We start from the raw sequence: 27,911 nt of genomic DNA, 5'->3' as shown, positions 1-27,911 counted from the left end.
TGGGAAGGAGGGTATAAGTAAGAGCACAGAACTGGAAATAAGCATGACTTACTCAAGACAAAATAAAGAGATCTACTTTCTGGGAGTAAGGATTACAGATAAAATTATCAAATAAATAGGGCTCTTAAAGAATACCAAAATGATGTGGAGGAGTCTAGAATTCATACAATTGGCAATAGGAAACAACTACATTTCCGAGCAAGGACATTCCATGATACCACACAAGCCAGAGAGGATGAGACCTAAAAAACAGAGAAATCAGCTCAATCAGCTGGGAAGAAAAAATAATGTAAGAATGACTGATGTGGGCCACCTGGATTAGGCTGGGCCCACCCAAGGTAGAAAGGAACAGGTATTTCTCAAAAGAATCAAAAGGACTGGATGTAGGGGCGCCTGGGTGGCTCAGTTGGTTAAGTGACTGCCTTCAGCTCAGGTCATGATCCTGGAGTCCCTGGATAGAGTCCCGCATAGGGCTCCCTGCTTGGCAGGGAGTCTGCTTCTCCCTCTGACCCTCCCCCCTCTCATGTGCTCTCTCTCTCTCATTCTCTGTCAAATAATAAATAAAATCTTTAAAAAAAAAAAAGGACTGGATGTACACTGAATCTCCCCTTTCAGGTCTCTTCACAAACAGCAGAGGACAAATGAGGGTCTTTTCAGACAAACATATAAAAATTATACCTCTTTCTCTCATCTGTGCACTCCCATGTCCCAGTCACTGTTTTATTTTTCACCATAAAATGTGTCACCATCTAACATACTATATATTTTTTCCATCAATGCTTGTTTCTCAGCATTAAAATATAAATACCATGATTTTGTTCTGCTTATTTCCCAGAGGAAGGGGTTCCTTAATTTTGAATTGAATGTGCTGAATAAATTAATATTCTATAAAGAAAACAAAAATGGGGAAACATTAATTATGTTTTCTATGTTCCTTACCTGGAGTGCTGGTAAAAAATTAATATGCAAGTAATAATTTCATTAAGAAACCTCAAATAAATTTTATTTTCTTTTTTAAAAAGATTTTATTTCTTTATTTTTTTCCGAGAGAGAGCACACCCAAAAGCTGGGGGGGGGGAAGGGCAGAGGGAGAAGCAGACTCCCCACTGAGAAAAGAGCCAGATGCAGGACTTGAAACCAGGACCCTGGAATCATGACCTGAGCTGAAGGCAGACGCTTAACGTACTGAGCCACCCAGGCACCCAATTTTTTTTATGTTCTTAATAAAAGGAAAGCTCAACACTGATTCAATGTGATAGGACACTAAGACAAAAATGCAATTTGTATCACTAGGTAATCGAAAAGAGATCAAACAACAAATCAGAAAGACTTCTAATAGTCCACTTACCCTCTAATAAATGTGAATTATAGAAATGCTGTTGTCAACTTATAATTATTAAACTTCCTTCTTTCAGGATTTCAAAGTGTTCACAGAATGTTTTCATCTGTGATAGCAATACGCATGGCAGAAAGAAGATGCAGATACACGGGGTTAAACAACCTCCTATATGCTGTCACTCCCAGAGCTACGAAGAGAGCATTACTCGATTCAGTACTAACCCAGCATCTAGTTGGAAAATGATGGGATTCTCTAAAAAGAATTTAGAGCCATCAGGTTCAGGAAATGAGTAGAAGAATCTATTTTTTTTTCCTTTAAAAGAGCCTAACCTCAATTGACCATTGAGATGGATGACTTTATTAGATCCTGATGGATCTTAAATGTCATTAATTCACTCATCAGTGTCTAGTAACATTCTTTAACCAGATGGGCAACACAGAGTGTATTCATAGCAATATTCATTATATGAAAGCATTTATCTATTTTGTTTATCAGAACCACTGAAGTAGGGGCGACTGGGTGGCTCAGTCATCAAGCATCTGCCTTTGGCTCAGGTCATGATCTCAGGGTCCTGGGATCGAGCCCTGCATCGGGTGCCCTACTCTGCGGGAAGCCTGCTTCTCCCTCTCCCACTCCCCCTGCTTCTGTTCCCTCTCTCGCTGTGTCTCTCTCTGTCAAATAAATAAATAGAATCTTAAAAAAAAAAAAAAAGGACCACTGAAGTAAAAACAGACCCAAATTTAAAAAAAAAGGGGGGGGGAATCCTGAAACATATTCTAAGTTTAGAATAGAATTAAGAACAAAAACAAGTTTTCTCAGGAACAACAACAAAAGAGGCCACAAATGGTAATATATTAGATCCATACAAATTGTAACAGAAAGATTTTCATGACTCCAAACCAGAAATCATTTTAACTTACCTTGGAATATAATGCTAGTCAAAAAAAATTTAGTATCAGTTAATTTTGCTTTCTAATAAATTTGTGAGGTAACAGTGGATTTACTGAGAAATACTACATCTCTGGATCTTCTAAGACACAGGATAATTCAAGAGCACTGAGAATGTTATTACACCCCCTTAAAAAATTCGTGCATGGCATAAAGCCTGGTTTTAGGCTGGAAACTTTAGAATCACCACCCATTTCTGACTTTGTCATTAACTGTGTGATTTGGGAAAGTTACCATCTTGGTCACGTTCTCTCATCTGTCAAAGAAAGTTAAATATCAATGCCTGTTTATCTCAGAGTTACTATAAAATAAGAGATAAGGACATGTTTTAAAAGCTGAAAATTAATGTATTAATTTAATATATTAATACATAAATTCACCTCAATCTGAACAACTAGTACTGGTGTTATTTGAAGAGGATAAAGTAGGGGAGGATTAGTGGGATTGCAGAACTGCCTTTACAAATCATAAATAAGTATGCATGAATAAAAGATAGGGCTGAGAAGAAGAATGGAAAATTATAATAATATCATTTTATACAAGAAAATATTGAGCCTATATTCCCACCAGTACCAATATATTATTTTACAGGAACAAGAATCAAGTTACTTTTTATGTAAAGAGGGCTAGGACTTAATTAATTAACTAAAATAAATAAGACACTGAAAACGAAACTAGTTTGGGCACCCTTCTAAATCCCTTTATGTTCTCTGCTTTCCAGGGGTTAACCATCCAGGCTGCCCTGACCTAAATTTTAACTATCTCCACTGTAGTGCCATTGACCAAAATGACAGCTATTTAACCTAAACTATATCAAAGTGGAATGCAATCTAACTATGATAAGACTTTAATCTGCTTCAAATAAAGACTGGGTTGTCTTGGAAGGGACTATTGGGTTGTCTTGCAAGTAACTGCATCTTTTTTTTAAAATCATCACTCTTTTTTTTTTTTTAAGATTTTATTTATTTGACAGAGAGAGACACAGCGAGAGAGGGAACACAAGCAGGGGGAGTGGGAGAGTGAGAAGCAGGCTCCCCGCGGAGCACAGAGCACGGAGCCCCATGCGGGGCTCAATCCCAGGACCCCAGGATCATGACCTGAGCCGAAGGCAGACGCTTAACGACTGAGCCACCCAGGCACCCTTTAAATCATCACTCTTAAATCAGAGAATTATAGAAGTTTTGGGGTAGATTTGTTTTTACTGGTGACACTTACTGTCAATATGCTACTGTCATAGTACCTCCTAATACACCCTGTGGGCCTTTTGAATAGCCATTCTGTAAATAATACAAAATAAAATTTGGTTTCTATATAGCAATGAAAACCAGAAAAGGAGAAATATAAATAGAAACATATTTTATTGCTTCTGAAAAAAATGTCTCAAGGTTTGCCTCTATCTTGTCTCAGTAGAAAACCTCTCATTTAGTTGTGAAAACTTGAAAACCTTTCTTCTCAATATGGCCTTAGGCTAACAGAGCTGTGCCGGCAAAGGCCAGAGGTGTTGCTCACTGCGGGGCTAAATGGCGCCATGGTACTTTTACGGTAAAATTGAATTTCTATGATTTACTCATGTGAAGCAACAGAATTTGGAGTGTTTCAAAGTAACTCACAAATTCAAAAGGAAAAGATCTGAAATGCTGGTCATAGCCCTGAGATTAATAACCTCTAGTAGTTTTAGAAATATTTTAAAATACGAGATCCTTCCTTTATATGAAATCTTGAAGACAGTTCAATATTAAAATAGATGAAAGGCTATGGTACAGTGTTTGAATCAGGGCAGAGGCTTTAAGTCCTCTCCTCCCTGTGCTCTTAAACCCCCAGGGGTAGTCCTAAGGTGCCTACTCAACACTTAAGATTCACAAGTTGACTTCCACTGGCCTACATAATTCTGTGAAATTTAGAACTTAAGAATTTGTTTTGTAACAGCAATGTGACATAAGAAATGAGACAGGTCAGGGTGGCCAGGCCAAAGTACTTGGAATTAATAAAATAAAACTGGTAGCTTTCAGGCTAGGCTTCCTTGTCATTCTCCTTACACTACTTCATGAAAATTAGGAAAAACTATCTTGATAATAAACAGTCTATACCTGAATTTTCCAAATGGATCAAACTTCAGATTTGGCGACAGAAAAGAGGTTAACATGGCTGAACTTTAAGTAGAGGATGACTCAGTGTGGGAACAGGAGGAACTGAAGTTATGTGCTGATGATGATTTAAATGACATCTTTTTATGTTCTAGGACCAATTATCCCATTTATTTGTTGAACAGCTTTGGGCAAAACAAATATTTGTCTCTCGATTTCTTTATCCATAAGACATTTGGTCTGCACTAAATGTTTTGACCTTTTTTTTTTTTAAATAGTTACTAATCCATGTTTTATCTAGATACGTGTGTTTTTGCTGGGTGAGCTGAAATAAGCCATCACCTCCAAGTTGCAGATTTTCGTATTTCCTTTTAATTATAAGCTCCACCCTGAGGGCCATATTCACATTTTCATCCATCTGTTGGTTGAACTGCCTCCCTGAATGTCTTTCTGAACTTTACCAAAGATGAAATTTCTTCTCTCACAGACATTTTCAGAAGCATAATCCTTCCAGGTATTCATATTTGGGCACTTAAGGTCATCCTCAGTTACTTCTTTTAACCTCTCACGTTCAACTTCTTCAATGTCCTCATCCATTCATTTATTAAGCATCTACTTTCTGTCTTGCCCCATATTAAGCACCATAGAAAAAAATAAGACCCAGACCATGTCCTGAAGGAGTTTTGAATCTGCCTTTTCACATCTGATCCCTCCTTTCTTTTCCCAATTATTAGAATAGTTTAGTGCCCATTACCTTCTACCAGAACTGTTTTTACAACCTCCTAACTCATTTACTTTCCTCTCATGATCCCATCCTTCTTTAACACTATTAATTTACAATCCACTGTACCATTAAAATGTCTTACTATAAGAAATCTAAAGTAGGACTATGGTAATGCATCCCCCAAATACACAAACACACACACACACACACACACAAATTGGCAGTATACTGACTGCAAAGTAAGTTTCTAAACCTAGGGTGATAGACCAGATATCTAAGGTACCAGGTAAGAAATACCAACACATAAATCTAGTTAGGGTATACAACAGGAGGTTATAGAGAATGTGTAGATATGGAGAAAATATACCTACCCTATCATATTCAAATTCAATTAAAAATCACTACAACTGTGGACCAGAATGCTACCAGTTCTCTGATTCTAAACCTCCCTCTATCCACACCTGTGTTTCGACCACATCGTGTCATGTTCTGCATAACGCTGTTTCAGTGCTTTTGATCATGATGTTCTATCTTCTAGATGATCCCCTCTCTGTCAAGTCTACCGTCTGTCCTCATTCTCACCTCTTCCAGTTCAACTACTACTGCCTCCAGGAACTTTTGTTTGTTCTTCTAGTAAGAATTAACCTCTTATTCTCCTTTGTTGTCACTATTTTTTTTGTTTTTTACATAGTTATAAACCTGACATATGTATTTATGCTTCACAAAGATCTTCACAAAGAACCTTACCTGAGTGTACTGAATAAGCATATACGTTGAAGTGGAAGATCAAGTGAAATAATTAAATATTTATCACTACTGAATACAAATAACTTACCCAATAACGTTTTATGATTTAGACAGAGTATATTAAATGTTTCAGCAAAGAATTTGACTGAACTTTTAAGGCATATTTTGAAATACATGAAGAAATATGATCTAGTTAACAGTACAGAGTCAAAGCTGGGGTTGGATGGTAATATACAATGAATTCAGACTGATGTAACAAAGGCTATTGAAGTTGGTCCCCAGGAGCATTCTGACAACTCTATTCTCTAACATATTTTTGTCCATTTTTAAGAAAACATGGAGTAGATGTAAATCATGTTTGTAGATGGTACAAGCATGGAATTACAGGTTAAGATTCAAAATAGTTGACTGGTTGTATGACCTGAACTAAAACAGTAATCAGAGTATGCTTGCTTCCATTTCCTCCTCACCCTCATTTTCTCTTCATTAATCCACACGGTCTTGGTAAATGACACCATCATCCACCTAGAAATTTAAGATGAAAATCTTTGAGTCGGTCATGACTCTGCTTTTGCCGTCACTCCTGCATAGAATCAGTCAGCAAGTCCTGTTGAAGCCAACGACTTAGGATATAGCACATCTATTCACTCTTCTCCATCTCTCATGCTAAGACAAAAGTATAAGCCCTTGATGCTTCTTGACTAAATCATAATTGCTTTGCTATTTTCTTATCTTTAGTTTGCACTCCTCAAATCTGTTCTCTTGTCAGAGTGATCTTTCTAAAAAGCAAATTTTATCTTGTTCCTTAAGGCTTTTCATCATCTTGACCCTTATCTGTTTCTCCAGTTATCTTAGGCTTCCTTGTTGCATTCATGCTCTATCTCCAATTCTTAAAATCAGCACTTCTCTACCATAACTTCATGACTTTTCTTATATTTTTCCTTTGATTTAATATTTCCACCTGTGGTACAAAGAAATAATGGCATCTTAAGATGACCACATCCTAATCCCCAGAATCTAGGTTACTTTGCAAAGGCAAGTAAGGTTGCAGATATAATTAAGTTTGTTAATCAGCTTAAGATAGTAAGAGTTTCCAGGATTATCCAGATGGGGCCAGTATAATCAACAAACTCCTTATAAGCAGAAGAAAGAATCAGAAGACCGTCTAAGGGAAATGTAACTAGGGAAGAATAGTAGAGATATGAAAGATTACTGATTTTGAAGATGGAGGAAAGGAGTCATGACTGTAGCTTATTTCTAGCCTCAAACAACTGGAAAAGGAAACAAGCCAAGTCTCTCCTAGACCCTCCAAAAAGGAACATAGCCCAGCTGACATACAGAGTTCAGCCTACTGAGACCCATGTTGGACTCATGACCTGTAGAACTGTAAGATAACAAATTCATGTTAAGATGTTATATTTATGGAACTTATTATGGCATCAACAGAAAACAAATACACTACTCAACCATGTTAATCTAGTGAACATCCAATAATTCTATGAGACTCAGTTAATGAGGAATGTTGATTCTTGTAAGTGACTTCTATCACAGGGCTTTTTATTTATTTATTTATTTTAAAGACTTTATTTATTCGACAGTGAGAGAGGGAACACAAGCAGGGGGAGTGGGAACACAAGCAAGGCTCCCGCTGAGCAGGGAGCCAAATGCCGGGCTCGATCCCAGGACTCTGATCATGACCCAAGCCAAAGGCAGTCACCCAACTGACTGAGCCACCCAGGTGCCCCCCATTACAGGCCTTTTAACTGTCGATGTGACTTACCTGTTTCATGTCTTTACCTACTACTGAGCTATAAATCTCTCTAGGACAGATACCTTCCCATATGCTATGGCTTATTTACTTTTGTATTCCCAGCATCTTGCATAGGAGACTGGGTAGATATTTAAATTCTTTTTTAATGTTTGAAGGTGAAATTGAATAGAAATATGTTTCATGCCTTGAAATAGGCTCACAAAATTAATTGGTGAGTAGAGAATAAGGCTGAATTACTAGCAGTTCAGGTGGAAAAACTTACAGGTTTCAACTAAAAGTTTAGTATGAGTCAACAAAACAGTAACATTGATCAAAACAAAAACAAAACAAAGAAAAATAGCAACAAAATACACACACACACACACACACACCTCTGAGTATAGGTGTCATTATTTCCAGAACCAGAGAATTCTTACACCTTACTGTGCTCTCCCTGCTCAGACATCAGGGGTCCTGTGATTAATTCTGAAATTGACTTTAAGAGATATTTTGACAACTAAAATATGTCCAGAACAGGAGGAGATGGCCAGGAAGAACATGAAAAGGATTTAAAGACTGTGAAGAATGGTTTTAGAAACAGAAGTTATAAAATTTGGAAAAGAAAAATTAGGGTCTGGGTATGAGAGTGGGGGATGTATTTATAGAAATTATTTTTTTAAATGTGCATGAGAAATTAGACAGACTGTGTTTAACTCCAGATAATTTGAAAACACAGAGAGCACACCACACTGGAGAAACTCAGTAACTATCTTAGTAACAATAACGACATGCAGATGGCTAATTGGCGATAGTTTCAGCAGGCATATTTTGATTCAAATTAAGAAGAGAAACTCTTTAATAATTAAAACTCTCCTTTAAAAGACTGCTACAAGTACACTCTCCTTCTGGACATGGAAACACAGTTTGGATCATCACCATCCCAGAACCGGCAGAAGAGTTTGTTGTGTAGGCATTTGGACTACAATACTTGTAAAGTTTTAGTCAAATTTAGGATTCTAATTAAGTCCTTTTCCTTGCTAAAGCAATTACACGTACATCCCAGTTTTTGAAAGTTCACATTACACCACTTCACGTTCATGGGAGATCTACACTAGTACCTGTTTTGGCTAGCCAAAAGAAATTCACAGAATTTTTTGTTTTTACAAAAAAGCTGAAAAGCAAAAATAGCTTCCAGCATTTGTGTTGCAGTGGGCTGTTAACAGAGGCAATATGCACCAGGAGGAGCAAAAGTGGCCCCTCCAAGCTCCTTGCTCTGGAACTACACTCAGTATCCCAACACGAAGCAGCCATACCTTTGAACTTCATCTGTGAGCATCTGTACTTTATCTCAATTTATTGTGTGCATCCATTAGCAAGATACGTCCTAAGGTCTCAGCAGAGCCTAAGAGAGGTTATGTTTTAGGGCAGGGAAATATATTTAAAAGTTAAAAGTTATTTGACCATTCTTTTTTTTTTTTTCTATTTTTTTTTTATTATGTTATGTTAATCACCATACATTACATCATTAGTTTTTGATGTAATATTTGACCATTCTTAAACTCATTTTTCTCATCTGTAAAATGAGACTAATAAAATCTACCTCTTTTTGTTTGAGGATTACATGTATGATTATGACTAACATAAAATACATCTTTAAGATTTTTTTTAAGATTTTATTTATTCATTTAAGAGAGAGAGCACAAGCAGGGAAGAGGGGCAGAGGGAGAGGGAGAGAAGCCCGCTCCCTGCTGAGCAGGGAGATAGATGTGGGGCTTGATCCCAGGACCCTGAGATCATGACCTGAGCCGAAGGCAGATGCTTGACCGATGGAGCCACCCAGGTGCCCCAATAAATAACATCTTTAAAAAGAAGAAATTATATGGTACTTTCAAACACTGTATGTTAGTCAGTAATTTAGTTAGTTAGTGAGTAACAGGGTAGGGATACTGAGAGATTCATCTTTGGCAAGATATCTTTGGCGATATGGGTTATTTTCACATGAAACATGTACCCATTTATTTCTAGAGCTTTCTAGTCCCTGAGGTTGCCCTCTCAAGCTGCAGCCATTGCTCTTCCACATCTTTGCTCCCTGGGGAAATAATGTTGTGTTGTCACTGCAGCTACATGATAACTCCCACTCCCCCACCCTGGGAGCTTCTCCCCTTCAGCACTCCTCTTCCTGCTCTTCTTTCTACTCACTTTTTTTTTTATCCCTTCCTTTTGTAGGTTTTTAAAATCTGATAATATATCTCCATATAAGTCTTATACCTGTGTCAGTCAATTCTAAAATGTCTCATAAGAACATTATTTATTTCTTAATAGACTCCAGGGACCAAATTTCCACCCTTAAAGCTTGGCCTTTGTAGAAATGGCATATTCTTATTTTATTTAATGCCTCCTTCACCTTAGCCTCCAGTGTAAAAAAAAGTATCATAATCAACTTTTTCATTGTATAGAGATATATATGTGGCATATTTCTTATGTGAGCTCAGCATTTACTGTTTGGTTTTCTCCTTCTCTGGATCTCTTTACCATGGCAATGATCCTAGAATATATTACAAATTATCCATGGGTGGACATCACATAAAAAGTTTAAATGTTGCCACATAGCCAAATTTGATTTTTTTAAGCACCTATCTGAACTCTACACAATGAAAATTTTAATGAGCTTTAGCACAAGATTTGAGAGAGCCCGGTGACATCTTCACTAGTCTGAATACCAACTGTTTCATTTCAAGGATAAAGGGAAGGCCTAACTCAAAAACCATCTCTTATTTCCCTATACTTTCATAATGGACCAACTCCTCTTAAAGCACGGCAACTTTTTTTTTTTATTAGCAAGAAAAGTCTCTCAATGCAGAAGGAATATGGACTTAATTCAAAACTTGAATATGCCCCTTGCAAGAAGAAATAAATGACCTTCATCACCATGAAGTACAAATTTTAACTCTTAAGAGACCAAAAGCCAATTAACTGAGTCAGTAACACTTCAAAAAATAGCTGTGCTTTAGAAGCTTCTGGGGGAGTTGAGGGGGCTTTTCAAGGTATAGGATTCCAACCCATCCTAGGTCTACTAAGTACAATGATCAGGCAAGTTCCTTTAAAATCAGTATTTTTAAAATGTGCCCCTGGTGATTGGTGGGTGGGGGTGGGCAGGGCAGCCAACTTGAGAACTGTGGGGTCAGAACAATGATAATGAAGTCAAAGTTTGCAGTGGTGTTTGAGAAATTGTTCAGAAGTTTTAAGAAGGAGGTAAGTTACTTGGCCAGCCCCTCTTAAAAACAGCAGTCCTCCTTTAAATCAGACATTTTTTATTTTTTATTTTTGAGAGAGAGAGCAGGGGAGGGACAGAGGGAGAGGGAGAGAGAGAATCTTAAGCAGGCTCCATACCCAGCGCAGATCCAGTGCAGGGCTCAGTCTCACAATCCTAAGACCATGACCTGAGCCAAAATCAAGAGTCAGACGCTTAACCAACTGAGCCACCCAGGCACCCTCAGAACATTTTTTTTTAAATTAGAGAAGACATACTTGAAGATGTTCAAGAAAAAAGCAACAGCGTCTTAACCCTAAGAGGTCATGACATCACTCTTTATAAACAATGAGAGAGCAAGTCCAAAACCAAATTGGCCTCACATGCATCAGTTCAAATTCTGGCCTTCTTTTGGAGCAATCAGCTTTTCTCCCTTTCCATCACAATGAACGGCTCCTAATTTCACTCAGTCTTCTCACAAAGAATACCACTGGTCACAGGAAATACAGACGGGTCAGTGCAAACCTAAGGGCTCTGCCAGGGAAGCAATTCAAAATGCATGCCCTGCTGTCCGTCAGATACTGCATTCTTTCATCTAAACAAATAATCACTAGAAAGACAGTCATAACAAGCCATCACATAATTCTTTTAGGTCGGAATAGTGTCAAAAATAGCTGTTCCCTAGGTTGAACGGAAGATTCCTGGCATATTTTGCCACTAGCTCTCTACAAAAAATCTATGGTTAGCTTGTGAATGAGGATTTCCCTGTGAACTGAAATCACAACTGACCAATCTAGGGATTTCCATCCCTCTGGCAGTGCTTTAGTCCACTCTAAATGTGATTGTTCCCTTGAATGGAGTAATTTAATTTTCTCCAAATGTCTCCTGACTTTATAATGCCAAGTTTAGAAAATGAAATGGAGAACTGGGTCAGCTGACCAGGTAATTCAGGCCAAAAAATAAAAGCCTGCTTAGAAACTTCATATAACACGAGTTGTTTTAATTTCCTGAATTATCATTTGTCTGAGTCGTCAAACTGCTCGCTATCTGTGCGATGTATTAAAAAAATTATCTAAGGTGAAAGAAAACACTGTTCTCAGATCACAACTGTGGTAGCATCCCTGCACGCTACTTGGTGAAAGTAAATACTAATGATCACTGAAGATTACTTCAGCTGCTGCTTTTCTGAACGAGCTATCATGTGGTCCTAGGTACACAGCAATTCATAGGCAAACAAGCCAAGCAGAAAGGGGAAAACTGCATTTAGTAGAATACACATTCTGTATAAGTAGATATAATTCGAACGTGTAAAGACATGTCCTGAAAAATGGTAACTATTATCACCGTGCTTGTATTTCTTAATGTGAAAGACCTTGAAAACATCCACTCTGAAAAGCTATGGCTTTATACCATGTCTAAGAGCCCCACATAAAGAAAGACCTCATTGGTGCTTTTAGTAATACATGACTGAAACTGAAACCATTCTCTCTCCCTCTCTGTCCCTCTCTCTCTCTCTCTACCAAAAGGACAAGCAATAAGATACTAATTTTAAGGGAACCATGACCTTAGGCACTGTAGTTTTGTTGTTGCTTTTTGATTTGGCGATTTCCAATCACTGTAGTTCTTCAGTGCAAGTTCCATAGGTTAGGACAGCTGGCTGTGGACCTGGACTACTTGATAAATGCATCTACTTGAAAATATGATCATTTATCCCTGGGCTGGGTAAAAGTCAAAGACCCTTAAGGTATATATAGCTATTTGAGGACCTGAGAAGAATGAATATATTTCTTTTAATGTTAGAAGCACAAGTTAAGCTACACGAAGATGAAGTACAGCAGATCCAGTTCATTCTTTGAAACTTTCCCTCTCACAAATAGCCAAAAAGCACTTCCTGACGGTCACAATGAATAATGTTTAGAAGTCAAATGTGCAGGAGCTTCTTCCTGTTACCTACGTACACACAAAGATGAATTACTTTCCCTTTCTTAAAGAATCATTACTTTAAGACTGGTTGTTAGAGAAATTTGAAAGGAAGAGCCTGATCATCAGTGGTCGTTGGGGTGGTTTTCAAATCCTTTCCAAATTCTCTGAGATCACCGAAATTGGGCAGGAAACAAGGAAGATCAAAAGGGTCAAGCTGAGTCCACACTCCCAATTCAAGGAGAAAAAAATCTGTTTTTATTGATTTAGTTTGTCCTTCATGGGAAGATCTACCTCAAAGCAAAAAGGAAAAAGAACTGTTAAAGTTCGCGTATTATAAGAAATAAAAAATAATATCTGTAGTAAAATCTAAAGGGAAATTTTTACACACTTGTTTAGCCAATTAGTTCTGTCTTTAATCAAGCGTTATTGAGTACCTATTTATGATAGCCACTGTTCTAGGGGCTCTTGAGATACATCAGGACAGGGCGGAAATCTCTGCCCTCTTGTATTCTGGAGGGAGAAAGACAGACAATAAACAGTGAACAAAGTAAATGAAAAAAAATTAAAGTAGGTTAGAAGATAATAATCATTGTGGGAGAAAAACTAGACTGGAGTATGATAGTTGGGGAGAAGGGCAAATTGTAGTATTGAATAGGATAATCAAAGTAAGTCTCTTGAGAAAGTGCCATTTGAACAAAATCTTGAAGGATGTGAGGGTGCTACCCGATTATGTAAATATTTCAAGGTAATTATATATTATTTTCTAGCAAAGATACTATGTAGGAAGAGAAGTCCCTAATTAGCTTTTCCTTGAAAATCTGGTCTTCAGGTGACTAAGTGGTTTCCTATAAACCCAACTCATATATCACTCTATGGAGTCTTACTGAGGCAAATCATTAATTCACAAAAAAAGTTTTCTCAGGATGGTTACTTTCAGTCCCTGAGAAAATATTTACCTCCCTGCTCCCTTCAGCCTGCAAATGTGTGCCTAAAAAGCAGCACTTGGCCAGTGAACTCCTAGGTTTTTTCAAAGGGGAGACAAGTCCATTTCAAGTTCATCATTGTATGAAAGAAAAAAAATGAAAATGTAAAGAGTTATAGAAATACCTAAATAATTTTGATTAAGTACAACCAACCTTTAATGCTTTATTGTACCAATACTCTTTGTAGTATGGGCCATCAGGCCAATGAGGTCCAATTAGTTATAACTTAAAACAATCAAAGAATCATAAATTATAGGTATTTATGATGGACAGAAGATATTAAGAAATGACGTTGTTTTTTAAACCTTTGGCAGATTACAGATCATTAGTTTTGAAATTCATTTAATCTAAATACTCTAAACAAGTATCTTCTTTTATTTCATTGCTACAATCAATAAAAACCATCTTCTAACTACTTATGCAATTTGTCATGTAACATATCCTTGAGAGTGGAGTATTTTTATTAGCCCATATCACAGATCATAAGATTTATATAGAGTAAGGCTATATTACTTGCCCAAGGACAAATAAAGGATCTGAACCCAGGTCTCATGACTTCATGGACTCCTACCCATCACACTATTCTGCTCTCTTATTATAAAATGAAATTTTACACCACTAAAAAGGAAACCTTGAAATGAGAATCAATAGCATCCTCTTTAATACTCTGGTTTCCTTCACACTACCTCTAAATTTATTTTGTAAGGATAAGAATATGAAACTTTCATGATTATCAGTGTGTAACTAAAGTCTTTAAACTTTCCTTAAGTTTGGTTATTCTCTATCAGTTGTTTTAGGTCAAAGTCTCCACAATGTTTTGTCTATCATAATAAGCAATATCTCCTATCATGCCTTATAATCAAGAGTATCATTTTTTAGATGATCTGTAATGTTCTTTCCTGTTCCAAATTCTATGATTATTTTTTTTAAAGACTTTATTTATTCATTTGAGAGAGAGAACACGAGTGGGGGGAGAGGCAGAGGGAGAGGGAGAGGCAGACTCCCCGCTGAGCAGGGAGCCCTACGCAGGGTTTGATCCCAGGATCTGGATATCATGACCTGAGCTGAAGGCAGACGCTTAACCATCTGAGCCACCCAGGCACCCCTGATTCATTTTTTTAAAGATTTTATTTATTTTTTTTTACTTTATTTTTTAAGATTTTATTTATTTTTTGCAAGAGAGAGTGAGTGTGTGTGTGTACAAGCAGGAAGGAGAGGGAGAAACAGGCTTCCCACAAGCAGGGAGCCCAATGCGGGGCTCAATCTCAGGACCCGAGATCATGACCTGAGCCTAAGGCAGACACTCAACTGACTGAGCCACCCAGGCACCCCAAGATTTTTTTAGGGGACCGCCTGGGTGGCACAGTCAGTTGAGCATCCAACTCCTGGTTTTTGTTCAGGTTGTGATCTCAGGGTCATGAGATCCAGCCCCCTGTCAAATCTGCTTACAATTCTCTCTCCCACTCCCTCTGCCGCTCCCCCCACCAAAATAAATAAAGTCTTTAAAAAATAAAATATTTTATTTTTAAGTAATCTCCATACCTAATGTGGGGCTTGAACCCCGAGATCGAGTCCAATACCCCACCGACTAAGCCAGCTAGGTGCCCCCAAAATTCTATGATTCTATTTAAAGATCCTGATGCCTTTAGTATATGAGCTAAGAACTCTGGGAAATTACAATTTTCTTTAAAACTACTGGCTAAAACAATTTAAAAAAATATCCCCTCTTACCAACCTAAATGTGTTGATGTTGTTTTTTGAACAAAATCTAGATAAATAAAAAATATTTAAAAATGGACAGATAAGATAAAAATCATTATTTTGAAAAAAGGAATCATCCTTTTATTTTATATTTAGTTAGTTAGTAGATTCCATGCCCAATGTAGGGCTTGAACTCACAACTCTAAGATCAAGAATCAGATGCTCCACTGTCTAAGCCAGCCAGGCACCACAGGAATCATCCTTTTTAAAGTCTAGTATGCCAAAATTAAAATTTTTCCTATTTTTGATCTGTTTTAGTAAAGCATCTAAATTTATATTTATGCTACCTCATTCTTAAAAATATTAGACTGTGGAGAGTCCTTTCCGTGCTCTTCTCCAAGGATAAATTAATCTACTACAAGTCTAATAAAATCCTTGCTTAGTTTATTAGTTATTCAATGTCACCACTGTTTATAGAATGTATGAAGATGTGAAATATCTCATCCCAGAGCTCAGAGTGTAGAGATTCAATGGAGCTGGGACTTATTAGTAATAACTATAATGACAAAAATGATTGAATTACAGCAAGAGATAATAAATATTTACTTTAAAAGTAATTTTTCTTGATTACACCCAGAAGTGATAGGCATGTAGGCTAAAGAAAAACTAAAAAAATTCCAAATTCTAGTCACATAAGCATCTATGTATGTCATATTGATGAATATATTTATAAAGATGATGAAGATATTTAATGCCTGATCTTATAAAGTGAAATTCTAGTCTTTCCATGTTCTATAACTGTGAATGAGGAGCATCCCCTGGTACTGCAACAGTAAAAGCAATAACAGATAATTCAAAATAAATTACTGCTTAGTTTGCATATGCACAAAATGTAGGCATTTCAACACAGTAAAATTCTGTCAACATTCACAAATGCTTCTGAATAATGAAGAATACTTAATATTATAAAGTTAAATAAGGAAATATGATTTAAAAAGCCATACAGAAGAAAATAGGATATTTTCAAAATCAAATTAGATCCACATCAGAAACCACAGTAAATGTATTTAAAAGTTATAAAACAAATATGCATCATAATGGTGATTTGAAGTTGAATACTTCATACACAAATTAGCCATGCAAGAATTGAAAGATGGTAAAAAAAGTCATAGAAACAAAGGAAAATGTATAAAAAATACTAAATGCTTTTTTCTTCCCCTAAATATTAATAACATCAAATCTGTTTTAAGAATAAATATAATAAAATGTTAGCTGTGGTGTGACATTACAGATAAAATTTTAAAACACATTATCTTTGATATTGCTAATTGTAGTAGAATCAATTATATCTAGTTATTGATACAATTAGTTTTGAGAAAAATTTATTTTATTTTTTTATAAATTACTCTATTTTAAGATCTTGATTTTCACTAATACAAAAAAGTTTAGGCCCTTTTACAATAATTTTATGCCTGACAGCTGTATTTGTAATACCTTGGCCTTCTAGAAATATGAGAAACCTGGATAATCAAACACTTATTGTTTCATTTGAAATGGTCAAATGGACATTTACTTTGCAAATATGCTGCAGATTTTTTGAATGGAGGAACAGTAAATATGCTCATATCACAAGATAAGACTTATAAATTTTGGCTCTTTTGGAAGTTTGCAATTGAAACCCAATCTATACAGGTTTCTTGGTACATTACAGTTGATACAGTGAGATTTAAAACAACAACAACAGCAAAAAATAATCAAAAACCTCATGGAAACCACATAAGATAGCATAACATCAGTTCTAACTTTCAGGAAAGTTTCTGTATTGTATGAACAATGAAAGCTACAAAATAAAATCTGATCAGTTGACACTGTAACAACAAATCACATTAAAATTCCTGAAAACCCTTAAATACAAAGATGCATTGACTTCACTTCCTTACAGACCCACTGTGGTGCATATGCTAAAGTATATCAAAGTGATATCTTCAGAACGAGGCCTTACTAAGAAAGAAATACTGCAGCTCTGGAAAAAGGATATGGATGATAGGAAACAAAAGAAAGTTGACAGAGAAGAGAGGATTCCATGTAATTTGTTGCTACAATTCTTTTCAGTTATTTGCATAAATTTCCTCTTCCTTTTCCACCCTTTACTTTGTCCACTCCAAACCCTCCATGGCTTCCTCTACATCTACCTCTTCCAATGTGCACCCCCAACATCACACACATATATCCTTAAGTCATGAAAATGGTGAATTCAAGATACAATATGAAAAATATTCTGGAAATACAATGTTTAAAAAGAAAGTCAAGCTTCCTTGCCCCCATGGAGCTTACATTCTACTAGGAAAAGTTAACATTAAATATATAATCACTCATATAAACATATAATTACAATTAAAATGATTGCTATAAAGGAAAATACAAGTCTTCAATCAAAGCATCAACATACATTCATTATTAACATTAATTATTAACAGCTCCTGAGCTATTAACCAGCCACGATGGCTGGATTTGCAGTGTAACTTACTTTTTTGGCATTTTAATTGAAATGGTCATTCGTTTCTCTCAGACAACCATTAGAGTAAAGTATGAGTAAATAATTACTGAAATGAAACAACCAGTTAAACAATCATGGAAAAAACAAAAACAGAAACAAAAAAACAACTCAATTCCCAGTCAAATAAACAAACCTAAATTCTAAATAGAATGGAGAATAAAGTTAGCACTGTCAGTGGTCCTAAGAATACTAATGACAAACTTCAAGCTTAAAAAAAGAAAGCAAACACAATTTTCACAAAACCCATTTGGATCCATCTAGCCACAACTAGCAGAAGCAAGGTTGGCTCTAGATAACACCTCTCTTCAGCTATCCCAAAGAAAGCTATGTTTCATTGAAACCAAGTTTATTCCTAACTGCGTCCAGTTAAAGGTGACATGTCCTTGTTCAGAAAACACGAAAACAAATACAAATAATTAACTCTAAAGTTTGAAGTAGAATGACCAACTGAAAATATGAGGCAAGATGGCCTATGGGAAGAGTGAGAAAGCTTCCATTTCATTCATTATGATTCTGCCATCACATGGCAATGATCCTTAACATGTCTCCTTAACATAGCTTAGCTGTTCTTGTCATGTACACATCATAAGGGATTCTGCAGTTTCCAAACACTGAAAAATTAATTAGGGAGTAAAGGATCCACACCAACTATGTAAGGATACATCACAAAGTGGTATCAGTGCTTACCTCTAGGGAGAAGACTGAGGAGGATGAAGAAGGTTAACAGGAGTAATGTTCTCTTTAGATGACTTTTGTTTTTGGGTTTTTTTGTTTTGTTTTTTTGTTTTTTTAAGAAATAGCATTCATCTATCACTGGGCATTTAACTTTTAGAAAATATTTAAAAATCCATATAGAAAAAAATCAAAATGATAATGTTTTTGAATCCAGTTTTGCCTCTGGACTCAAAAAAAAAAAAAAAAGAAAGAAAGAAAGAAAGACATTAATGCACATATGTCAAGAAAAATGCTCCAGGATTATACTATGATGGAAAGATTTAGGAAGCAATAAATAAATAAATTATTTCAGAGTGGACAGGTTTAACACCTATTTTATGCACAACTAGGATTTAACTTGATATTGAAGCTAGAGTGGGAAGTTTCTAGGTATTTTTTGATTCCTTCGACATGTGGCACAGGACAAGGAGAGCTACCTAAGGGAAGCCCCTGATTCATGTTATCTTTATCTTTTCTGAATGTTATTCACATTTTTTTTAACATTTTCAGCACTTCCATTCTGTCATTTATACTAATTTGTCCACGTTTTCATTTCCCTAATAAACTGAAACTCTTTGAATGTGCATACCATGTCATAGTCAAGATTGTATTTTTGCTCTAGAATGCAGATTTGTTGAACTGATTTATAATTAAAGAAGACTTACAAATCATGTTTCTCAATTCTATACATCTAATTAACCAACATGTAAAGGTTACCACTCTGATTTGCAAAATATTCAAATCTATCTTAAAATCTTTTCCCCATTTAACAACAAAAAGCATCCTGGTTCCATTAACAGAAGAAAAATGTAAAGGAACAACCAAATTCCTGCACTCTGTAGTTTTGTGCTGATTGAGGAATAAACTTCAATGAAAAGCGGTGAAGTAAAATATGTTTGACACACATGCCAACAGAAAACATTTAAGACTGACATATAAAACTGAATGAAGTTAAGTGACACTTAGCATTAATTACATCAAAACAAGTATCAGCTGAGTATAAACATGAATTATTCTCTATCTAGAGTTAAATGGTTATAGAATTAAAAGATTATTTTTGAGTTACTTTTTTACAACATAACGTATATGTGTATGTATATTTAGAAAGTTTGTGTATATACATGCATTCATACATATACAAACACATACACATATAGTTTACTCAGCCAGTAAAATAAAATATAAATACAGTTCCCTCTATGACATCCTGAATCCTCTAAGAAGGAACATGGTAGGAAATGCCCACTAAGAAAGGGAAGTAGATGAGAATTCGACATAAAAACTTTAGAAAACCTCCCAAATGGTACATGAAATCTCAAAAACAATTGATAAATACTGCCATTTGTGTAGTTGCTGGAAGGCTTAAAACAATATTAAATTATAATATTGGAAATGGTTGACCAAAACACAAACTGCAATAGCATATGTTCTCTTTTTATTGGCTCAAAATACCCAAGCAACATTTGTTTCTAAAGCTCAATTTTACACATTTAAAACTGATATCATTTCTTACTTATTGCCTGGCTCATGTTCAGGTGCTTTTTGAAGTAGAAAAGTTTCCCTGCTAGATGACACAAACGTAAAGGTGAAAAACTGTGAGCTTTTGTCCCAATTCAGATTTAGACGCAGAGCACAAGAAAATTTAGAGAATTTAAGGATAAGACACATTCCTGCATTAAAAATAAAAACAAAACCCATGAAAAACAAAAACAAAACAAACAAAAACAAAAACTAGAGACCAAGGGCACATTCAGTAATACGTAGTTAAAAATGGTTAATTTAAAGGCTATGATACATATTTACCACAGCTACGTATCATCTACCTCCTGTTAATGAAAACACTAAACACAATGTGGTTGGCTCTAAATGGCAAATTAAGCATGCTTTTAAATCTAGCATCAATGCTGTCAAGGAGTACACATGCCTGACTTACCAAGTGATGCAGAAATGTATACCTGGTTGATAACGTTCTTAAAACAAAGTTAGTATGTGCAAAAGAAAGAACAGGCTTGTCTTGTTTCTTTGTCTCTTTCACAGTACTGCCTTTTCAAGTTATTGTGGAATTAATGTGTATATAGACATCTATCAGGCAACAAGGTGATGAGCGCACCACAGTACCATTTCAATGCTGCACATGCTTAGACGTCCCAATGCAAAATGGCTGGGGCAGGTGTGCTCCCGAGCGAAATGTTTGAGGATGACATATTTATGGTGACTGCACTCATCATTTAACTACCATTAAATGGTACTGCAAAAAAATGATCCTGAAACCTGTAGCTAATTTCTAAATATACTAATTATATAAGCAGCCGATGTGGAAAAAAATCACCCTGAAGAGCAAGAAAAAAAAAGAGTGAAACATTTTGATGGATTTTTCTTACCTTCAATTAATAAAATATTCATTAACACTCATACCCACCTCCCAGTGCCCATTACTAATGCAAAAAGGTCTAAATACATTTTCATAATGTATACACACTATAATTCATACAGATGATATTAAGGAGAAATAAAATAATGTAATACCTTTACTTTTACCTATGGATTTGATGAAATGGTTCCATGAAGAAAGGGTTTCCATACAAAGAGAATAAAAAGAGAAACAACAATAAGAATTATGAATATATGTAAATGCACTACTCTTTGAAAATTAAACAAGACAAGAAAGTATAAATAAGGGTTTGAAAACACATGGAGATATAATCAGCACATGTTGAGAAATCTGCCTTCTTTTTTAAGGCAACATGCAAAAGAACTGAAACACCCATGCTCACTTTAAAAGATTACACAAAAAAGAAGATACACAATGACTGTACTATATGTAGAAAAAGTATTGATTCTGTGAAACACTATACTCAGCATTCGAGAAGCCAGAAGCCAAAGATGTCTGCATGTTCCCAAACTGCCATGCATGGGTGAAAAATGGACTCTTTTTGGTATAGTAGATTAAACTGAATATGGTATTAACTTCTGATGGTTCTCGGTTTTTCTTTACTATAGCTACCCTTAACTGCATATGCTTATAAATGTATGGAAACTTTCAATCACAAATTCTTATGTCTCACTTATCTGCAGATATTACAGTGCAAAGAATGACGGAAAAGAAAAGTCAAAGGAGCAAACCAAAATCAAACCAACAAATAAAGGGGAGAAAAACATGAAAAAATGTGAACCAAATTATGTATTATTTTGCAGCCAGATACTTTGCAAGCATTTGCCCATCCTTTGCAGTGATGGTTTAAAGCAGCTACAGAACAAGAAAACACTGAAAGCAGAGTGGAAAAGGAACAGAGCCCATACCTTGGTCGCCCATCATCAGGTGCGCCAGACCTTGAAGGGAAACAAGAGCACAGTCAGCAATAAACAAGGGAGCATGGGAAGGTAGGGTTGTCACGGTGACAAAAATGTTCAGTGACAGACATCTTGTTTCCTATGAGACGTGTCTGTATCACAGAGGCAAATCAAAAAGCATTCTTTCAACCCCTGGTTGGAATGCTTTGGGGCAAAGAGCTACAGTACTGCAATTTAAACACTGGCATATGCTGCCCTGTGTATTTCTTCGATGTATCAGTTGGAACGATCAAGAGCATAAAAGCATGACTTAAAATCCAAACCAATCCCTTAAATATTGCATCTGCCCTTTGTGCCCTTTGATGAGACTGTTTGGAACACTGCCACCACAAGGTTTCTTATTCTTTGGTGATGAAATTATATTTTTAAAAACCCAAAGAAATATCTGGAACATGGGCTGGGTCTGATCTTTTTCCCCTCATCAAAAAATGAGAAGTTTTATAATTAAATTAAAAAAAAATCCCTTAGTCACACTGAAATGATAATGCAGAAATGTCTACTTGTCTAACACATGTAGCAATTGACTAAGCTTGTTCAAATACAAAAAAGACTTTTAAACATGCAGCTGTAAAGTTGGAATTTACTACAGAATGATGTTTTTAGGAAACAATGGATCAGCTTTAAATAAGCTCAAGTAATTTTCCATGGAGAACAAAACTATTTAGTCTTTTACTTAAACATTATCTAAATACTAAACTATGAGTTAATGTGAATATATATATTTAATCATGTTTTATATTTTTATATAAATCATAATTTCATCAAGGAAGTTTTCAAAAATAATACTGAATTCCCTTTCCTTAAATTATTTATTATCTGTTATTTGACAGTTTACTTCAGTTTGAAGATCACTCCTTTTCTAAAGAATACTGCTAATGTTCTTTTAAAAAACTCACTATCCAAGAAGATACTTTTTACTGAGAGGCATTAATTCCTAGTTCTTTATTCCATATTCGGAAACAAAGCTACTCCTCAATCCATGTCTATTTCAAGAATATGGGAAAATATTAGAGCGATATAGTAATACATACAGCAATTTCAGTGGAATTTATATTTCACTTCCTAGTGTTATTTCAAATATATTTGAGACTTTATTGAGCTACATGATATTATGCACCACTTACATCAATATTGAAATAATCTGCATTATTTCCTTAAAATTTTAGGAGTATTTAAACATCCCTGTGCGGCAGATACAATTACAAATCAACATATAATCAAAATATGAAAACTACTGAATATAGAAGTTTAATGTTACTGTAATATAGCTTTTTGTATTTTCAAAGTGATTGTAACAAAAAAAACCACAGAGGCAGTTAAAAAAGTTTATGATCTGTTGGTTATTCTGTGTAGGTTATATAATTTTTCATCCAATTTCATTTTAAAACTACTATACATATTTCCTAAAAATAGTTTATAATTTTTGTAGACTAAATCAAGGCATGATCTCTGCATAAGATCTAACGTTTAGAAAATACATAAGACACTTCAAATAGTGGTTTTGAATACCACCTCAGTAAGGATGGAAGTTAATAAATCTCAAAAGCATTCACATTCCTCATGCTAGACTTTCTTACCTCTAAGGGAGCTCCACTATATTGCCAAAGTCAAGTTATAAATAGGAATGTTACAATTATGATTGAATAAACTTTATTACAATAGTTTATGGGCCTATACTCTGAAAATGTTGTCAAAATTTTTCATGGGATGCATGTGTGAGGAAAGAGGCACTCAGGCTTATTAGGCTGATTTTAAAGTTCCTGGAATGCAACTGGATTTAAAGAGAAAGAACAAAAACATGGAACATTTTACAGAATGCTCAAGGAAATGGAAAAGAAGTTGAAAAGGTACTTATTAAAAAAAATTCAATTCAATTTACATACATAATATAAATGATACTGATTTTGAAAGATGTCAGACCCTTAGGGTAATATCATCTTTACCAAGTGCATATTCACATGCTATTAAAATTATAGTATAGAAAAACAGAAGCCATATACAGAGCCAACATTGGAAAAACAGTCATTGATGATTACTTTTGAAATCTTAATCTATTCTAGTTAAATAATGGAATAGAAATGTTCAGCAACTAAGCAACTAATGTTCAGCATGTTATTTGTGAAAGTACCACAAATAACATGCTGAAGGCTGCTATTGACCCAAATTTGTATTACCATGAGTTGCTCTTTGGGACATCAAATCTTAGTAACTTTAATAGCTATCTGTAACCTCAGATGGGAAGTCTTTTTCTAAGACACATATCATTCTGTAGAAATGTTCATTATTTTTACAGAATGGCTCTATCTCAAAATATTGCAGCAAAATAAAATATGTTAAGATAATGTTAAAATATGTTAAAATAAAAATGTTAAACACTTCTCAAATATAGACATTCGTTAAATGTTTATGCAAGAATTGTTAATGCTGTGATTATATAAGCTGATGGAACATCAACTTCCCTCTCACAGTTCTTTGGTCTATCTAGAGATAGATTTGTTTGGCGGGACACTGACTTACACATTTAAGTTCTTTAAAGATAAGAATGTTGAAATATGTTTTAGTTTGTTGGATTCCATAGGAAAAATGTGTAACTTTCTCAAAGTGCCTTACAGAGATAATTTTGAAAAAAACTTTAATAAGCCTAATAGTTTTATTTAACAGACACAGAATATGACAAATATACTTACCAGTAATTATGCTGGAGTGCTGTACACTTTCATTTCCAATGGCCAGTGGCTTATTTTTTAATCTAAATTTATGCCTCTTATAGTCAATGCTTTATTCTGTGTTCTTTATATAAGTCAAATCATTTGAAATTAAACTAATGAGCTTGAGGTGATGTGATGCTAAACATTTCCAAAAGAAAATAAATCATTTTGATCAAGAAAAAAAAAATGGAAAAAAGATCATGCACTGTGTTCTGAAACTGCAAAGAAACACTTTCTCATTTAAAAGAAGAGGATTGTATCATTTTTTCCATACAGAACACTGCAATAAGTATTTTAAGTTTTACATGGGATGCTGGAAGCCATTGAGGATTGGAGTTAAGGCTGAAGGAGTTTCATGTACTTAGGGGCTAATGGGGTTGAGAGTGCATGTTCTATTATGAAAAGTGATACACAATCCAGAAATCAACAAATGCTCAGAAGTTCAACTTACCGTCTAAATTCGAGATGTACTCTATCAATACTAAGAAATAAAAGGCAAATGAGAGTTGGAAAATAAAGTTGAAAGCACCCACCTTCCACATTGTTGTCTTCTGAAAGCACATGACAAGGAGGGAGAGAAAAGGAAAAACATTCATTAAGCAGCATGCAGACTGGACCTTTGCCTTTGCATGTCTTCCTCATGCAAGGCACCAAACACATCATGCAAGTGCTCCATCACTACGGTTCAAAGGGGAAAACAAAATCATGGGAAGCAGGTTCCCGCCTACTGGCAGCATTTAAAGAATGTGAGACAAAATTTTGGTAATAACTGCCATGTCCTGAGCAAGGAAATGTAAAAAGTCTTTCACTGTCCTGTGTAAAATAAACATTCTTACATGTTGCTGATGTGGCTTTCCCAGGCAATTATTTTTAAAGGCTGATTTATTTATTTATTTAATTATCTATTTACAATTCCAAAAAATTCTATTCCTAAACACTGATTTGGACTTGGATAAAATAAAGTCCATTGCCAAGAGCCATGAAATTTCACTTAAAAGGTACTTCACTTGTACAGAATATGTAATCCATTTACCATCATGGCCTTTAAATATTTCTAATACTTCAATTTCTTTCCTTAAACACAACATAAACCTACGTAACTGAAATTCATAATATGGCTTATTTATAGCGTGTTCATATTTCATTGCAAATAATGGTAGTTTATCGTTATTTGTGAAAAAGGCTAATTTTTAAAACTGTTAACTAGAAAAAGTAATCCTTGCAAGAGAAGTCCATTTGGGAGCTGTTCTTTAGACAAAATTTATCATGATTTATTGACTTTGTACTTCTGTTTACGGTGGGAATATGAATATAGTTAATATAAGGACAATACTTGGTAAACTTTCCTTTATGTGTCCATATAACCTACATAATATTTACATATTTTCATATATTTGTGTGTATTTCCATATGTGCACATATACACGTATATATATACAAAGACACACACATAATTCAAGCAGATTTTGCATGTGTTTCCCACACATAAACAATGCAAGGGTATGGGATTTAAACTATTTTTAGTAACTACTAGACAATTCATGTACTATTGATACACAGGGCTTAGCATCCAGGTAAGAAATGGAAGAGAGAGCTGTTTTCCAGGACTAGACAACAGCAAGGTTTCAGTACTTATCAAATGTTTCCAATAATAAAATAGAGCCATGTTGACATTTCTAGTCTCATTCTTTTATTTAATCAGCTGTAATTTTAAAAATGGTTATTTGATCAAAAGCGTTTATAAAGAACAAAACAACAGCAAGCGTGGGAACTTGGAGAAAAATAACTTATAAATGTGCCATGTCATAAGGTTCAACAAATAACTCTTTCTAATTGTTAAAGTTACTAATGAATTAGAAATCATCAATTTTGTTTAAAATCTATTAGCTGGAAACTGAAATATCAACATAGGCACATTTATTGATGGGGTCCTAACATATAATAGAAAATAGTAGATAAATGTGGACAATAGCATCTGGACAAAATACTTGGTTTGCCAGAGTTTATTTTAAAAGATATAACAACAACAAAAAAAGACAAATATTTGATATGTGATATTCATTTCCTGATTGGTTTGGTTTCTAATCTGCTAAATAAGGAATTAAGACTGGATTTGCTACTTTTCAATGGCTACTCTGGACACAAATATTGAAGATTTATTTTACTACACTGGAAATTCCACAAAGATACAGATTATTTCAATGTTTAAGACACACTTTCATTTTATGTTAACCACCCTTTGAAATTCTATTCCCCATTTCAGACACTTGCTTAAAAAAATAAAATTGTTTAATACATAGGAGAGAACAACAAAATCAGGGAGTTCAAAGGAGAGACAACTGTCAAAATAGTCTATCATTTATTATGGCTCTACTTAATTTCTGTAAACAAAGACTGGCAAACATGATTGTGAGTAGCACAGTCTCAGGAAAATCGTTTTTTGGTAAAGTGCTGCATGAAAATCTAACAGTAAACGAAAAATGAAAAACAAAGTAAAACAGGCCCAGGCTCGACACCAATTTTATAAATGTGCTAAATAAGATAAGGAAAGGAAGTTGTGCTATAATAAAATCAAGGTCATTGACTCTGATCCCCTGAGAGTTTTCTTCTTTCTCTGTTAACTAAGACACAAGGCCACAGGCAGCACCATTGATCTTGCCCTGCCATCCAGCATGTTTCTGAGTTTTTATTCAGAGAGAACAGGCTAACTAATGGGACCCTCTGTATGTAAATCCAAGTCATGCCCAATGTGTAAACAAATCCTGACTTGACCAAGTTCAGAAAAATGGGCTGTCTCAGAAGACTTAGATTAAAAAAAATAATCAGGAGCACTTGCCTGGCTCAGTCGGTAGAGTGTGAGACTCTTAACCTCAGGCTTGTGAGGAGTTCAAGCCCCATGTTGGGCATGGAGCCTACTTAAACAAATTTAAAAATTAAAAAAAATTTTTAAATAAAGTACTAGAATAAAAGGAAGGGTAATATTAACTCCTATATTTTAAAAAAATAGAATAAAAGAAGAAACTGGCTTGGAACAGACTTTATTGACTTTCCATAAATTTTTAGACTCAATCTTACATTTAAAAAAAACCCTTCTCTTTACTTGTATCATTCTATTCTACCCCTTTGGTATCC

The 27,911-nt window shown here is 35.0% G+C and overlaps 1 protein-coding gene across 11 annotated transcripts in view; it reads right to left on the bottom strand.

The window, feature by feature from the left end:
* Window positions 1–27,911, bottom strand: part of NRXN1 (neurexin 1) — a 1,139,755-nt gene that overhangs the window by 1,012,802 nt on the left and 99,042 nt on the right. For 6 of the 11 annotated variants that reach the window (XM_035001585.1, XM_035001587.1, XM_035001593.1 and 3 more), the window contains exons 2-4: window positions 25,313–25,330; window positions 22,021–22,050; window positions 21,247–21,258 (exon numbers count right to left, since the gene is read on the bottom strand). The exons of 4 other annotated variants lie outside the window; for them this stretch is intronic. In XM_035001585.1, coding sequence (XP_034857476.1) covers window positions 21,247–21,258; window positions 22,021–22,050; window positions 25,313–25,330 — 60 coding nt within the window. The remainder of the gene's footprint in view (window positions 1–21,246; window positions 21,259–22,020; window positions 22,051–25,312; window positions 25,331–27,911) is intronic. One more of the 11 variants, XM_035001590.1, reaches the window with a different exon arrangement.

Source organism: Mirounga leonina, unplaced genomic scaffold (genome assembly GCF_011800145.1).
Source record: "Mirounga leonina isolate KUSES-001 unplaced genomic scaffold, KU_Mleo_1.0 Mir_125, whole genome shotgun sequence".
Taxonomy (NCBI): domain Eukaryota; kingdom Metazoa; phylum Chordata; class Mammalia; order Carnivora; family Phocidae; genus Mirounga; species Mirounga leonina.
This window is presented reverse-complemented; position numbering and strand designations above follow the sequence as displayed.